This window comes from Microchirus variegatus (genome assembly GCF_963457635.1).
Source record: "Microchirus variegatus genome assembly, chromosome: 16".
Classification (NCBI taxonomy): Eukaryota; Metazoa; Chordata; class Actinopteri; order Pleuronectiformes; family Soleidae; genus Microchirus; species Microchirus variegatus.
This window is the reverse complement of record NC_139817.1, coordinates 25,151,543-25,166,240: the sequence shown is the minus strand read 5'-3', so window position 1 is coordinate 25,166,240 and position 14,698 is coordinate 25,151,543. Positions and strand designations below refer to the sequence as shown.

General features: G+C 43.7%; 1 protein-coding gene across 1 annotated transcript in view; it reads left to right on the top strand.

Annotated features, from left to right (window-relative positions):
- lrig3 (leucine-rich repeats and immunoglobulin-like domains 3) overlaps positions 1–14,229 on the top strand; it is a gene marked incomplete at both ends in the record, with an annotated part of 32,008 nt that extends 17,779 nt beyond the window's left edge. The window contains 16 exons of the mRNA XM_083902411.1: positions 3,165–3,299; positions 3,951–4,094; positions 4,805–4,948; positions 5,061–5,204; positions 6,657–6,800; positions 9,126–9,206; positions 9,309–9,380; positions 9,943–10,014; positions 10,727–10,890; positions 11,168–11,503; positions 11,608–11,889; positions 12,000–12,476; positions 12,556–12,711; positions 12,796–12,936; positions 13,644–13,898; positions 13,985–14,229. Coding sequence (XP_083758537.1) covers positions 3,165–3,299; positions 3,951–4,094; positions 4,805–4,948; positions 5,061–5,204; positions 6,657–6,800; positions 9,126–9,206; positions 9,309–9,380; positions 9,943–10,014; positions 10,727–10,890; positions 11,168–11,503; positions 11,608–11,889; positions 12,000–12,476; positions 12,556–12,711; positions 12,796–12,936; positions 13,644–13,898; positions 13,985–14,229 — 2,992 coding nt within the window. The remainder of the gene's footprint in view (positions 1–3,164; positions 3,300–3,950; positions 4,095–4,804; positions 4,949–5,060; positions 5,205–6,656; positions 6,801–9,125; positions 9,207–9,308; positions 9,381–9,942; positions 10,015–10,726; positions 10,891–11,167; positions 11,504–11,607; positions 11,890–11,999; positions 12,477–12,555; positions 12,712–12,795; positions 12,937–13,643; positions 13,899–13,984) is intronic.
- Positions 14,230–14,698: the final 469 nt, after the last annotated feature.

The following is a 14,698-nucleotide window of genomic DNA, read 5'->3' as shown; positions in this document are numbered from 1 at the left end:
CCCCTCCCCCCACTGCAGTTTCCCCCTGAGAGAAACTGGACAGACTGGTCGTCTCTCAGCGAAACAGTCGAGCGAACATGAAAACTGAGATACAGGTGGAGTGCGGTGCTTTTGTTTGGGAGCTGGAGGCTGTGGTGTGTGGAACGCCGGCTGCAAATCTCCAAACAAAAGAACTGCCTGTGCCGTTTTTTCTTTACATTCTTATTATTAAACGACAGGGTTAGTGTCATTTGTTCTTAAACACATTCTGTCAGTGGCGTTTTAAAGTGGACCTAGACCGGAAGTTCCTATTAACGCTGTTTTTTAGTGTGTATCTGCGTCATTACCTTGTTTATGAAGCCCTGAAGGTTCTAAACAAACAGTTGAACGCTGTGTTTTATTGTAATCTCAGGCTCAGCGAGATCTCTGAAAAAACCCGGTCCGGTTACGTAAACAGCGGTTCTCCTGAACAGCAGATCCTCCTGCTCCGGGCACTAGTCCGGGCACATCCGGTTGCGTACATTAAACCGCAGAAGAAGAATAACGTCCGTTGTGGAGGTGTTTCACGAGCGACAGTGTCTTCTGACTCTGGGTCTGACTCTGGGTCAAAGGTCGTCAAAGGGACTGAGGCGGGGAGTCGTGAAGAAGCTATTTTTAAACACTGTTAAAACAATGTTTTGATAATGAGGAGCAGTGCATCCACCGTTCCAGAGGGGGGAGCTGTGCTTCTGAGAGCGGGTGTGCTGAATATGTCACTTCCGGGTACTGGCCAATCACAAGACTCTGTCTTCTGGGTGAGAGAGTTGAGTCTGAAATATCGCGGCTGGGAAACAGCGTCAGAGAAGAGGATTTCTATCGGCTCGTTTACAGCAACTAGGAGGTTTTTGACCATAAAAACAAGTTAATGTATGTAAGTAGACCTCCATAACTAACATATATGTGCAACAGGACGACTCTATGTGAGCTTTAAGTTGCGAGAGACAAGTGCACAATGTGGCATGTTTTCAGGATGGTGAAGAAACAAACATAGTTGTGGAAACGTAAGGACTTTTAGCCGTTTAAGGGGAAATTGGTTTGCTCAGTGGACGTTTCACACGCCAAACTCTGTGTAAAACAAGTCAGAAATGAACCAACACGTTTATGTTGAGCTGTTCCACTGCATCGACTGTCTGCTCCTGGCACATCACCAAGTCTGACTGGATCTCCGTGCACAGAGACATGCTCTGGCGGGTTTTTTACTCCAGTGTTGCCCCACAATCCCACAAAACTCTGAGGCCTGGCTTCCATTTTAGATCTGTGTATCATTTTGAATCTCGTCTTGTGAGAGTGTTTGAGTCACAAAGATTCCCCCAAACACTCTCCAGAGTTTCCACAGATAGACGTCTCCAAGCACAACAAACACAGTGCATGTGGAAAACGGACTCTGGGTGTTACCGCACAGTGTTTTTGAATAGGTGAGACATCTTGATTTCACAGCAGTGTGGTGCCACGCTGTCTATCTGCCTCAGGTGGACCGAGGGAATATCAAATGTTAGATCAAGATGAGACTAAACCACAGAGGTGTTGCCGGCTGTGAAAAGACAGGTCATTTTATCTGATCTGTATCCAGAGCGTTCAAAAACAATTGTTCCCCCTATGTGATATGCATTTTTATTGCCTTACAACACAGTTAGAAGCTCTTTTACAGACTATTTCTTCTTTAACACAATCATTTAGAAGTTTGTACAATCATTATTTGGGCATTTTCATTGTCAGTCATTCTCATTGTCAACTATTTGTGACTAAGATTATCTCAACTTCAAATAACCCCAAGAAAACAAGGCCACATTCAGTAGTTTATCAAGATAAAATGTTTTTTTTATATATCAATTACTATTGATCATTATCATTAAATGCCGGATAATTAACGATTAAAGTGAAATTAGAAAAGAAACCAATTAATTGTGAATTTGAAATTCTTCATGGACAGAAAAAAACTAAATTTTATTATGGCAATAATTATTGTCATTGAATTATTGAATATAATCATGCACTCAAATAAAGAAAAATGGCTGACAAACTCAAAAAAATGCGAAGTTTATTTGAGATTTTAAAGTGAGTTCAGTTTGTTATATGAACATTATTCCTGAGTCTCTGTGACATATTAGGAGGATTTTATCATTTATTACATAATGCACCTTTAAGGAAATTGCCTTCATTTAACTTGCAAGAGGAATGAAATTTGAAATTTGGCTTGTAACGGGAAGGTTTGTGGTTCAACTCCTGGGCTGGAGTGCCCCTGAGCAAGGCAGCCACCCACATTGGGCCCTGTTGTGTGTGTTCACTGAAAAAGAGTTCTAATTCACTATCTCTAATTTCTGTGCACTTAAGTAAAACAACAGATGTGATTGATTTGTGTTGTTTCAGCTGGTGTCAGTGACTGTTTGTGTCCATTAACTTGTCCAACAGTTAAATATTAATGACGCCACATCAGCCCAAACTAAAGCATCAGAAAACTCTCCGTGTCCATGGTTCTTTTTTTATTTATTTTAAATTTCAGCTTCATAGGAATATGAAAGAGAAAATTTAGCATCTCTGTGGTCAGTGAGGTGCAGCTGCAGGGGGACGGCGATCGTCGGCATGAATACTGAAAACCAGCTCTGTCGTCTGGTGCATTGGAGGGAATTCCTGCCCCCCCCCCCCCCCACTCACTCTCCATCCACTGCTGAGTCTTATACACAAAGAGAGCACTGTACAAACTCTGTTTATAACCAAGCAGTCCCTGCACTGCAATTTAGGAGGCGTGCAGTTCAGGAAATTGCTGGCCTCTGCCGAGGCATGCTTTCACTGAGGGAATGGTATTCATCAGCAGAGTAATTGGCAGGTTGCTTTTTTAAATACCTTGTTAGTAATTACCTTATAAACCAAATAACACATTTCTAAACCAAAGATTGTTTGGACTCGGTGTGAGGAGCAGCAGCAGCATTGATCATGACCTAACAATCTGTGGGATAAAATAAATAAAAATGATGACACAGCTTCACACTGGGTGGTGAGACTTAGAGAGTTTGTCATTTTTTAACACCACAGGCTAATTGAGCGACTCGACTGTTTGCGTATCTGGGAACGTGAAGCCCGGAGCGTGCTGCTGGTCAAACACACAGTATTTCTGTCATTTATTGGAGCGATGCTGTCTGTGTTTTCAGAGCAAACAACAGGATCAGCAGGATCTCTGTGGAGCAGCTCCTGCCCTTCAGCGCTCTGGAAACGCTCGACCTCAGCTACAACAACATGGTGGACATAAAGGCCGGATCATTCCCCGCTCTGCCCCTCAGGAACCTGTGAGTGTCCACGGCTCTGTTTGCACACCACCTCTGTGCACCTTTTAATTTTGCATTTTGTGCAAAAAATAAAATAATGGACCATGTTTCGATTAGACTAAGGTGTAATAAATGGTTTATAATTAGGTCATTGATTGACACGTATGTTCTTTTCATTAGCCACCATTTATACCTGGCTCAACAAATCATAAATCACAATATTTTCACCGTGCTAGTCAACGTACACCAAAAGGCTATGTTTTGCAATTGTGTTCATTCCATTAAAGAGCAGACTTGAGTAAGAGATTAGTGACACTAATGTTATTGAACTGTCACTTTGAAAATGTCCCCGTGTTTCTGCAAAGTTTCCTGCACAACCAAAAAAACAAAGTTCAGGTTTAAAAATCACAGAATTCCCCTTTAGGGAGATCAATTGATGGTAAACAGTAACCAAATCTTGCCAAATAGTTTGACCATATCAGTCTGTGAGAACTGTTTATTTAATATAAAAAATAAAGTCATTATAAGCCATTATTATTATACAATTCCTACCCAAAAGGCATTATTCCTGATACGTATGTTTTAAATCACCACTTCCTGAAGCCGAAACCCAGTGTTTTTTCCATCCAGCATTTTAAAACCAACCTTTCCATCAAACCCTTTCCCTTCCAGGTTCCTCAACAACAATAAGATCTCGTCCATGGAGACCGGCTGTTTCACCAACCTGTCCAGCAGCCTGCAGCTTCTCCGGCTCAACCGCAACCGCCTCTCCACCATCCCACCCAAGATCTTCCAGCTCCCAAACCTCCAGCATCTGTGAGTCTGCTGCGAACATCACGATGATTGGTTTTGTTGTGCTATTGTCCTCATGCTTTATCGATAAATTAAAGCAACAACGATAGGGATGTGCAGTATTTCTAGCGACAAAAACACAGGAATACGTCTATTTACTGATCCTAAATTTTAATTGTAAGTAGTAAGCATTTTTAACTTGAAATTAAATGATGTTAATATAGTATATCAGCAGCAGTTTGGCACAAAAACGACCCGTTGTTGTTGTGTGACATCATTTAAACTACATTTTTATTGGTAATATGCTCCTATTTAAAGGATCAGTATATAGAATTTAGAGTAACTCATCAATGGGGCGATAGAGTTTCTGCTATTGAGTTTTGATTTACTGAGTAATTACCAAAACAGCCTTGCAACCGAAAGCTTTACTCACGCTGTGTGCTTCTTCCGCATCGCCTGCTCAGTCATGATGAAAAATGTGTCGCAAGATGTATTTTTTTAATGTTTAAAAGTTACAAACTATAGCTTTAATACAACATATAGAGTCCATTACATGTTTTTTATATTGGATGGGGAGCAACCCTACATCTAGGTGTCACTAAATCCTACACACTGGTCCTTTTAACCTTTAAAATACGGCCAAAACATCTGCCTAAAGTCCGACATACTTGCTGCTTCAGAACCACATGAATCTGTGAAGCTTCATCATTAATTCATGTGTGTGTGTGTTGCAGTGAGCTGAGCAGGAACCGTGTTCGCCGTGTCGAGGGCCTCACGTTCCACGGTCTCCACGGTCTCCGCTCCCTCAGGATGCAGAGAAACGGCCTCGCTCGCCTGATGGACGGAGCCTTCTGGGGCCTCAGCAACATGGAAGTCCTGTAAGGAAAACACGCGAGCTACGTGCACGAGCTACGTCTGTTCCTCTGCATGTAGAAGCGAGTCTCATATATGTGTGTTTGTGTGTGTGTGTGTTTGTGTGTGTGTCTGCAGGCAACTGGACTACAACAACCTGACAGAGGTGAGTAAGGGTTGGCTGTACGGCCTGCTGACTCTGCAGCAGCTCCACCTCGGCCACAACGCCATCAGCAGGATCCGACCTGAAGCCTGGGAGTTCTGCCAGAAACTCAGCGAGCTGTGAGTCCACCTTTTTTTTCTCTTTTTCTCTTTTCTCTCCCTCCCCCCGTCCTCTGCACCCTCTTTCTTTCTTTCTTTCTTTGTTATTCCCACCTCACTTTCCATTCACACTCTGAACTCCCGACACTTCTCTGTGTCACCCTCACCTCCTCTCTGGCACTGTCGCACCGGCCTTTCTCACACTCGACTTCCTCCTGTCACCAAGCCCCACACACACACACACACACATTCTTGTACTTGCTGCATACTGAGGACCATCATTTCCACTTTATAAATCAACACAATCACAAATATCTACTTCATGAATGACATCTATAAAGAACTACTGGTTGCAGTACCATAAAATGTCTGCAGGTGGAGCCCCAGAGCAAAAAGAGCTGCAAAACATTTTCGATTTTTTTAAATTTTAAAATTTTATTTATGGTCCAAAATTGGACAAAAACGTCATACTATACTATCTCATCCAAAAGTTGAAAAAAAACTTGACTTTTTTGGGGGGGGAAAAAACACTTTGGTCCAAATTTTGACAAAAAAGTCCAAAATTAAAAAATATTTTTTTTTACAAATTGAGTATATAATGTTTACAACCTAAGGAAGTGATTTGAATGAAAACAAAGTGAGGACCGGCCAAAATGTCCTCACTCCGTGAAAATGACCTCACTTTGTTGGTTAAAAACCCTCACTGATCCTCAGTATGCTGCAAGTACAAGAACACACACACACACGCACACACCAGTGCCAACATTAAAGCCCTGCCAAACCATTACACACCCTTTTGCCTCTTTTCTTTTCTGCTCTGATGACGCTTGAGCCAAAACAACGACCCCGGGAACATTTTTTTTTTGATTGTGGAAAAATCCATTATTATTTGTTGCATTTTCTTTCAATTCCATCAAAACTATGTCAGCGTCACACTGAGTTCTTGATTTCCCCTCCCATCCAAACACACACACACACACACACACACACACACACACACAATCCTGGAAGCAGATTCCCTTTGTTGTGGCTGTTGTTGACTGCAGCGGTCGTCTCGCTGTGTGTCGTCTGGACTGTTTTTCACAGATAGTTTGTTGTTCTTTGTTTGGTTTTTTTTCCTGGTTCTTATCACGTGAACCTGAGCGTAAACAAGCCGCCGTGCTATCAGATGTGCTCTCATCTGAGTTTACTTTAAAAGAACATCTGTTCAGAGGAGTTTCACAATTTTGTGACTTTTGTTGTGATCTCCTCCAACTTAAAAATAGAAAGGATTGAATCAGAAAAGCAAGATTGTTGACAATTCAAGTCTTGAAATACTAAAAAAGGGTTTTAGTTTCCAGACATTTTGGTTTGCTGAATTCATAAATGTAAGATGTGAATCTGCGTGTCCATCTCTGCAGTTCATTTACTGCTCTCCAGGCCTCCTCAGCCACAAAGCTCATGCTGTTGTTTGTGTCTGTGTTTGTCCGACAGAAACCTCTCGTCCAACCATCTGTCCAGACTGGAGGAATCCAGCTTCGTGGGCCTCAGTCTGCTGGACGAGCTCCACATCGGCAACAACCGCGTGAGCTTCATCGCAGACGGAGCTTTCCGCGGACTCTCCAACCTGCAAATGCTGTAAGTTGTGGGCTTTTCTTCTTCACTATGTGATATGAAACATTAAAACTTTGCCTGGTGACTGCTCTTTGTCGGGGGATTGAAGCTGCTGAAGTCTTTGTATTCTCCTCATGTGCCAGAGAGTCTTTTTTTACCTTTTATTTGATATTATATCAGAGGAAATCGTCCATTTTCTGACACGAAACATGCACTTTGGTTTTGTTGGCAGCCTCCATAAAGCAAGCAAAGAAAGACAATTTTTATTTTAAATGTATACAAAACATACTTGGGTGTAGTTTATTCAAATTGTTAAGATAGAAATGCATCAGGAGATAACTGTGCCATTCAGGAGTTATTGTGTTAGTCTGACTAAATCCAGACTTTATATATGTATGTATGATTAAAATGACACTAAAATAAATTTTTCAAAGTTGGACTAACCCACTCAGATATTGTGATTGGGAATTAAGCCACTACTTCATATATATACTCCAGTTACCAAGTTATACCCATAACATAATAGAAGAATTATGGAATATAATCGTAGAAGCTGGTACATTGACACAAATAATTGGATATCCTTACTTCGTGGATGGTAGGAAGACTTGGAACAGTGCACGACATGCTAACAACTAGCTGCACGCTAAACCAGAGACGAAGAGCCTCAATAACTATAAACATGGACGGTAGAGCAGTCAGACGGTGCAGTCCAGGCCCATCGAGACTAAACAAAAAAAGTTTGAAAACTTTCCATTTACGCCGCTCAAAAACACCAGAGTAGTGAGAACGACTGAGGTTTCCACAGCAGAATGAATCCATGCCTTTTTAAATTAAAAACAATAGTATGGATGTGACCTAGTAATAACTTTACAAAGCTGAGCCCTAAACTGCTCGTTTGTCCTCTTAAATCTCACCTTCACCAACAAATCCTGCGGCTGAGTGGAAATATCCTGACTAATGTGAAAATAGATGAGTGTGTTGAGGTCTCTCCACACACACACACATAAAGGAATAAAATAAAACCCTGTGTGACAGAAGCTCTACGACCCCCATCATCAAACTCACACACACACACACACACATTCACCCCCCCCCCCCTTTCCCACAGAAAGGCTTCATCACTTTTGCTCTGGTTGTTTTAACTGGATCCACATGTGAGCTCCACTGCTGAGGTCAGTGTAGGGCAGGTGTGGACACAGAGTGCTTCAGGGCTTCAAATCTGTTGCAGACACACACACTTTCACACACACACACACACACACTTCCTCAATCTCAGGCAGAACATGACCAGACACAGCGAGAGTAGGGAATGAAGTCTTTTAAGGCATTAGAGCAGATAACAATCAAAGAAAAGCTCTTTTTTAATCTGATTTTATTGTGATTCTGTGTATTTGTGTTCCTACAGAGAGGAGCATGAATTGAACATAGTTATCATCAGTGTTTGGTTCAGATTCAGGAGCAATGGCTTTGTTTGTCCTGATGTTCTAAGATTATAAAGGCAGGGTTCTGCTATAGAAATATATATGTACACACACACACACACATAAATAAAACCCACAATACAGTCAATAAACAATAAAAGAATAATAGAAGCTCACTATTTAAAGTGTGTGGATTTAAAGGTTCACCTGAATATCTACGTTTGTGTGAATTCTGTGATCTCCACGTTGTGGAAGACGAATTTCACTTTGTTTTTCATTGTCCTTTATATTGTGATTTAAGGAACTCTCTTTTTGAATCAATTCAGTTAAAAAAAATCCTGATATATTGTGGAAATATGAAGGAGAGATTTAGAATAAATGTATAGAAAAGGCATCTGGTATCTGCGGCAAAGTATTTTGTATCCCATATGACAAGTCATCTCTATTTGTAGTATGTGTACTTATTTGTTGTTGTTGTGATGTTATGTTGGGTCATGTGTTACGTCACGTCACGTGACTATCTGGAAATAACTGAGAAATGATTGTAGTGTCTAATAAGCCTATGAGAGCTGGGCAACATGGTGTTTGACACTTGAATAAACAAATCAATCTCTCAGTTTGAGCTCCATGTACAGACTGAGTTTAAAATGCAGCACATGTTTTATGGCAGCATGTTCTTGTAAAACCTTTATTTTTTTTTTTAGCCATTGCAGACTTTTAAAAGTGCCACAAAGGCTGGGAAGGAACTTCCTGTCTGGCATGGAGCCGCCTTACATATATATATATATATATATATATGTAATATCATTTTAAAGTCTCAAAGTCCCCCCCCTCTACAGAGAACGTAAATCTGCATCTGCTTTTATTAACCTTGCAGACGTAGTTGTTTCCTTGGTGTGAATTGTATTTGTGTCTTCTCTCACAGGGACCTTCAGAATAATGAAATCTCGTGGACCATCGAGGACATGAACGGACCGTTCTCTGCTTTGGACCATCTGCAAAAACTGTGAGTTGGCGATCCGCTGTCGCGTTTGACGTCACGCAACACATGAACAGACGTGATGTTTGAACACCATTTCGACGTTTTGTTGTTTTTTTTATCAAACAGATTTCTGCAGGGGAACCAGATCCGCTCAGTGACCAAGAAGTCTTTCTCTGGGCTGGACGCTCTGCAGCAGCTGTGAGTCGACCTCCTGTTTCTCTGACTGTTTCCTAACTGTGTGTGAGCTGTGAACTCAGCAGAGTGATTCACGCTGAGGCTGTTTGTCAGAGCCGTGCTCTCACACCGTCGCTTTCATGTGGAATCAGGACAAAAAAAAACTCCTGCAGTTAGAATCTTTACATGTGTGCCAGACTATATCGATCACCACGGCAAGTGGAGTGGATCGTGTGTGTGTGTGTGTGTGTGTGTGTGTGTGTGTGTGTGTGTGTGTGTGTGTGTGTGTGCGTGTCCAACAGCTGCATTTGATTCTAATTAGAGTTTTTTGTTCCCAGCCGCTGCCAGAACTCAAAGCAGCAAACCCTCTCTTGATTAACGCAGCACGCTGCTGCCCAGACTTTTATTGTTCTGGAGCCCAGATCCTTCTTTTTCTTCTCCCCATTGAAGTTTTTTTTTTTTTTGTAGCCTTCACTCCGTACGACTGCTGATGTTGGCAGAAATAAAAAAAAAAAAAGCCTCATCTTCGTCTCTCAGAATCTCAATCCAGTCCCTGAACGTCTTTTTTTCTCTTTTTGCTCCACAGAGATCTGAGTAATAACGCCATCATGTCCATCCAAGCAAACGCCTTCTCGCAGATGAAGAACCTGCAGGAGCTGTAAGTGTGATCATGTTAACTTGGTGTTTTAGTGCTGATGTGGAACAGAACACAGATGAAAGTCCTGTTGGGGAAGTCAAAGGGACAATTCCAATTCCTATCTTAACCCTCAAACTCATCCCTTAATCTTAACTGGCCTCAAAACTAAGTGTTGAGGGTTATTTTGTCACTTAGAAATGGGACACCCCTTAAATGCAGATACGTCTTCAGACTGTAGGGGGCAGAATAACGCGAGGTCTCGGAAAATCTCCATATATTAACTTAATTTTTCTGAGAATCGGGACAAGCAAGGAATTGGAATTCACCCTTTGTTCATGGGTTGAATTTCCATTGTAGGACAGTTTACAGTAACAAACTTACTTTGAAAAATTCTGACTACTTATCCCTGAAGTATGTCTGAAGACATTAAATTCAGAAAGAATGGTTTGTTCAGTGTCACCTACTCCAAAAGGTGCATTGGTAAAACCTTTGAAAAACTTGAACAGATGGAATATAGTTGTATAATATATATATTTACTGAAGGATTTCACTGGCAGCAACTTTATTGCCTGACAGTAAAAAAAAACATTTGGTCTATTTGCAATTTAGTTTTGCTCTGATTCATTCTAAAATGTTTGAGCTACACTTTAATCAACATGGACAGATCTTGGAATCTGAGATGATTATTACCGCAGAGTGAATGAGACGTCTCTGGTATCTCCTCTCCCTGCAGACGCCTGAACACGTCCAGCCTGCTGTGCGACTGCCAGCTGAAGTGGCTTCCCGTCTGGGTGGCAGAGCAAACCTTCCTGCCCTGCATCAACGCCAGCTGCGCCCACCCACAGATGCTCAAGGGCAGGAGTGTGTTTGCCGTCGGCCAGGACGAGTTTGTGTGCGGTGAGTGATGCATTCACTTGGTGTAACACCTTTACACACACACACACACTGTGAAGCCTCAAAAACAGACATTTATCCAAGACCTTTTTTTCCATTAACAAACTGACCCAGATTGTTCAGTATTTTCCTTCCTGACTCCTGGAGGAACTAATGAGCCTCACTGAGGGAGCGTTACGGAAATTTTTCTAATGAATCAAACTTATGTGTCAGAACAAAACAAAAGAGATTTTTCTTCGTCTATGGCAGTTTGTTTATGTTCACTGTCTTCTTCGTACAGACGATTTCCCAAAGCCTCAGATCACCGTCCAGCCAGAGACCCAGTCGGCGCTCAAAGGCACCAACGTGACGTTTGTCTGCTCAGCGGCCAGCTCCAGCGACTCACCCATGACCTTCGCTTGGAAGAAAGACAACGAGGTCCTGACCGACGTGGAGATCCACAACCAGGCCCACCTGCGAGTGCAAGGAGGAGCAGGAGGGGAGACGGAAGTGACGGAGTACACGACCACCCTGCAGCTCCGTACTGTGGAGTTCTCCAGCGAGGGGAAATACCAGTGTGTCATCTCCAACCATTTTGGATCATCCTATTCCACTAAGGCCAGGCTCACTGTCAACAGTAAGTTTGGGATGGGATAAAACAACTGTGTCGACCTCTCTGAGCTCCTTAAAGTGGTTGGTAAAAGTCTTGATTGATTCTTAAACCATCTTTCCAATTTCCAGTGATGCCTTCCTTTACCAAGATGCCCATGGACCTGAGCATCCGGGCCGGGGCAACGGCCAGACTGGAATGCGCCGCCGTGGGTCATCCTTCTCCTCAGATCGCCTGGCAGAAAGATGGCGGCACGGATTTCCCCGCCGCCCGTGAACGCCGCATGCACGTCATGCCGGAGGACGACGTCTTTTTCATAGTGGACGTCAAGACGGAGGATATCGGCGTTTACAGCTGCACAGCTCAAAACACGGCGGGAGCGATCTCTGCGAATGCTACGCTGACAGTTCTCGGTGAGAAAAGTCTCCGTCGTAAAAGAACGTCAAGGGTACAACTAAAAATAGCAATTACTCCTGTTCTTGTCACAAGACCTAATTTCATATCCCTTCCATCTCTATCACAGAAACGCCCTCCTTCCTGCGCCCCCTCATGGATCGCACTGTGGCCAAAGGCGAGACCGCCGTCCTCCAGTGCATCGCCGGCGGCAGCCCTCCCCCGCGGCTCAACTGGACCAAAGACGACAGCCCCCTGGTGGTGACCGAGCGCCACTTCTTCGCCGCCGCTAACCAGCTCCTCATCATCGTTGACGCGGCAGAGGCAGACGCCGGGAAATACACCTGCGAGATGTCCAACGCGCTGGGCACAGAGAGGGGCAACGTCCGACTGTTGGTCATATCCAACCCCAACTGCGACCCTGGTGCACAGGGCGCCGCGGGGGTGGGAGGAGTCGGCGCTGCGGGGTCAGATGACGATGGCTGGACCACGGTGGGAATCGTAATCATTGCAGTGGTGTGCTGCGTGGTGGGCACTTCTTTAGTCTGGGTGGTCATCATCTACCACACCAGGCGACGGAACGAAGACTGCAGCGTCACCAACACAGGTGAGTTCCTGATGCCCTTTCTGTGTTTGGAGTTCTGCTAAATAAACACGCGATTTAACGTGTTGTCCGTGTGCTTCAGATGAGACCAACCTTCCCGCCGACATTCCCAGCTACCTCTCATCCCAGGGCACGTTGGCCGATCGACAGGATGGCTACATCCCGTCAGAGAGCGGCAGTCATCAGTACATGCTGCCGTCGGTCGGTGGCTTCTACCTGCAGCCGAAAGACATGAACGGTAACGCAGATGTCCTTATTTCATTGGCCGAACATCGACTCCCTCTGCAGTTTCACATGTCTAACAGTGTACTCGCTCACACAGGACTTTGCAACCTGGATACTGGGAGTGAAGCGGACATGGAGGCAGCCATCGACCCTCTGCTCTGTCATTATCAAGGTCCAATAGGCTCGCTGCTTTGCCGGGACAACGTGTACTCCAGCGACCCGTCAGAGGTCTTCACAGGTCTGTACCACTGCTTTTGTCTCAATGTTCCCCGATCATGACTCTTGTTTAGGGATGAACTGATCCACTTTTTTCAATTCTGATCCGATCTCTGAATTTGGATATCTGCCGATAGCGATACTATTCTGATATGGATGCTCTGTTCATATCAGAACAGGATGCTCAGCGACTTTATAGACCCCTGGCGATTTTTTTTCATGTTTACAATTCTGTTGCACAGAGTGAGATCCAGCTAACTTTATTTACGGAGAGTACGGGCAGAGAGTCTCTCTGGGATTACGTCGGCTGCAGGTTGCGGAGCTGAACTTCCTGGTTAACTCCTGGTCAATCATGCTCGCCTGCTAGCTGGCTGTAAACTGTGGAATGGATTTCCTGAGCGGAGTTGTGCGCTATTACTCCGCGTCTCATCGAGACACACCTCAGTTCAGGAAATCCATTCCACTTTTTGCAGCAAGCAGAGCAGTCAGGGAATCATTTGAGGAGACTTTTTGGCGTCAATTACGTCTGTATCGTAACCCGATACCGATACTGGATCGGATCGGCCCCATCCCTACTCTTGTAAATGAAAAACTTTAGTTCAGTTTGGTACATTTTGCAAGTATTGGCATTTCGAGTGTAAAAAGTAGTGTGTAGTATCAAAGTAACAGATCTCTACCTTCCCATTTTGAATAAGTTCTGTAAATAATGTTATGCTTTTTTTTCTCCAGGCTGTCCCATCGACCAAAAGCCCGTTTGTGTCGACTCGTACAGCGGCAGCTTGACCGGCTCTAGAAGAAGGGACTATTTGCTCCCAGAGCATTTTGACCTCTGCTCCTCCACAGTCTTGATGCAGCTCCCCAATGCCGGTCTCCACTCAGGCTCCTCCCACCAGCAGAGCGACCGCCGACCGTCTGTGGAGGAGGGAGACGCGAAGGACTACGGTCGACTTCATGAGTGCCTTTCTCCTTGCAACAACTTCATGGGTAAGTTTTCAATGAATCCGTTTTTTACAAACCGTTTCCACATTTCGTCCGTGCTCGGCTCTGAACTCTCCTCCTCTCCTGTTCAGGTACATTCGGGAAAACTCCCTGGAGGCCTCAGCAGGAGCACTACGCAGGCTTTGGGCCCCCGTCAGTGACGCATCACCCAATAGCTCCATATGAGAATCCTTACATTGCCGCGGACATCGATTCAGAACACAAGGAGAGCTTTCTCACCAAGGAACCGACGCCGGAGCAAATCTGCAGCGTTTACGAACAGTCGTTTGACGGCAGCAGAACTGACCCTTTGCCAGAGTGCAGATCGAGCTCTTAGCTGAGGGACTAAGCTCCGATTTGCTCTTGGTTTTCATGAAGAGGATGACCAAAAAATAAAAGACACTTCTACCTCAGAAAATGGACAGTTTTGCAATAAAGGACTCCTGAAATGTGCAAAGAGTGAATGTAACGGACAATTTGATGTTCCTCGAGGAAGCAGCAAGGAGCATGTTAACAGCCTCTGTTTAATAATATAGATGAACACATACATTTTTATATAAATTTTATTATATTTTGTAAATTGTATATAAACAGATTCCATTATTTTTGCCTACATTTTGTGTATGATGATTTTGTGCCCCTACCTTTTCAGTTATCCCAGCTTTGAATGAAGCATTATTTTGCACATATATGTAAACAATAAAAGAGGACACCTAAACGTGTGCTGCTTGCATTCAATCAAAGTGCTACGAGTTTTCATTGACGTTACTGTGTGTCTTAACTGTTGTGAACAGTGTGGTACAATA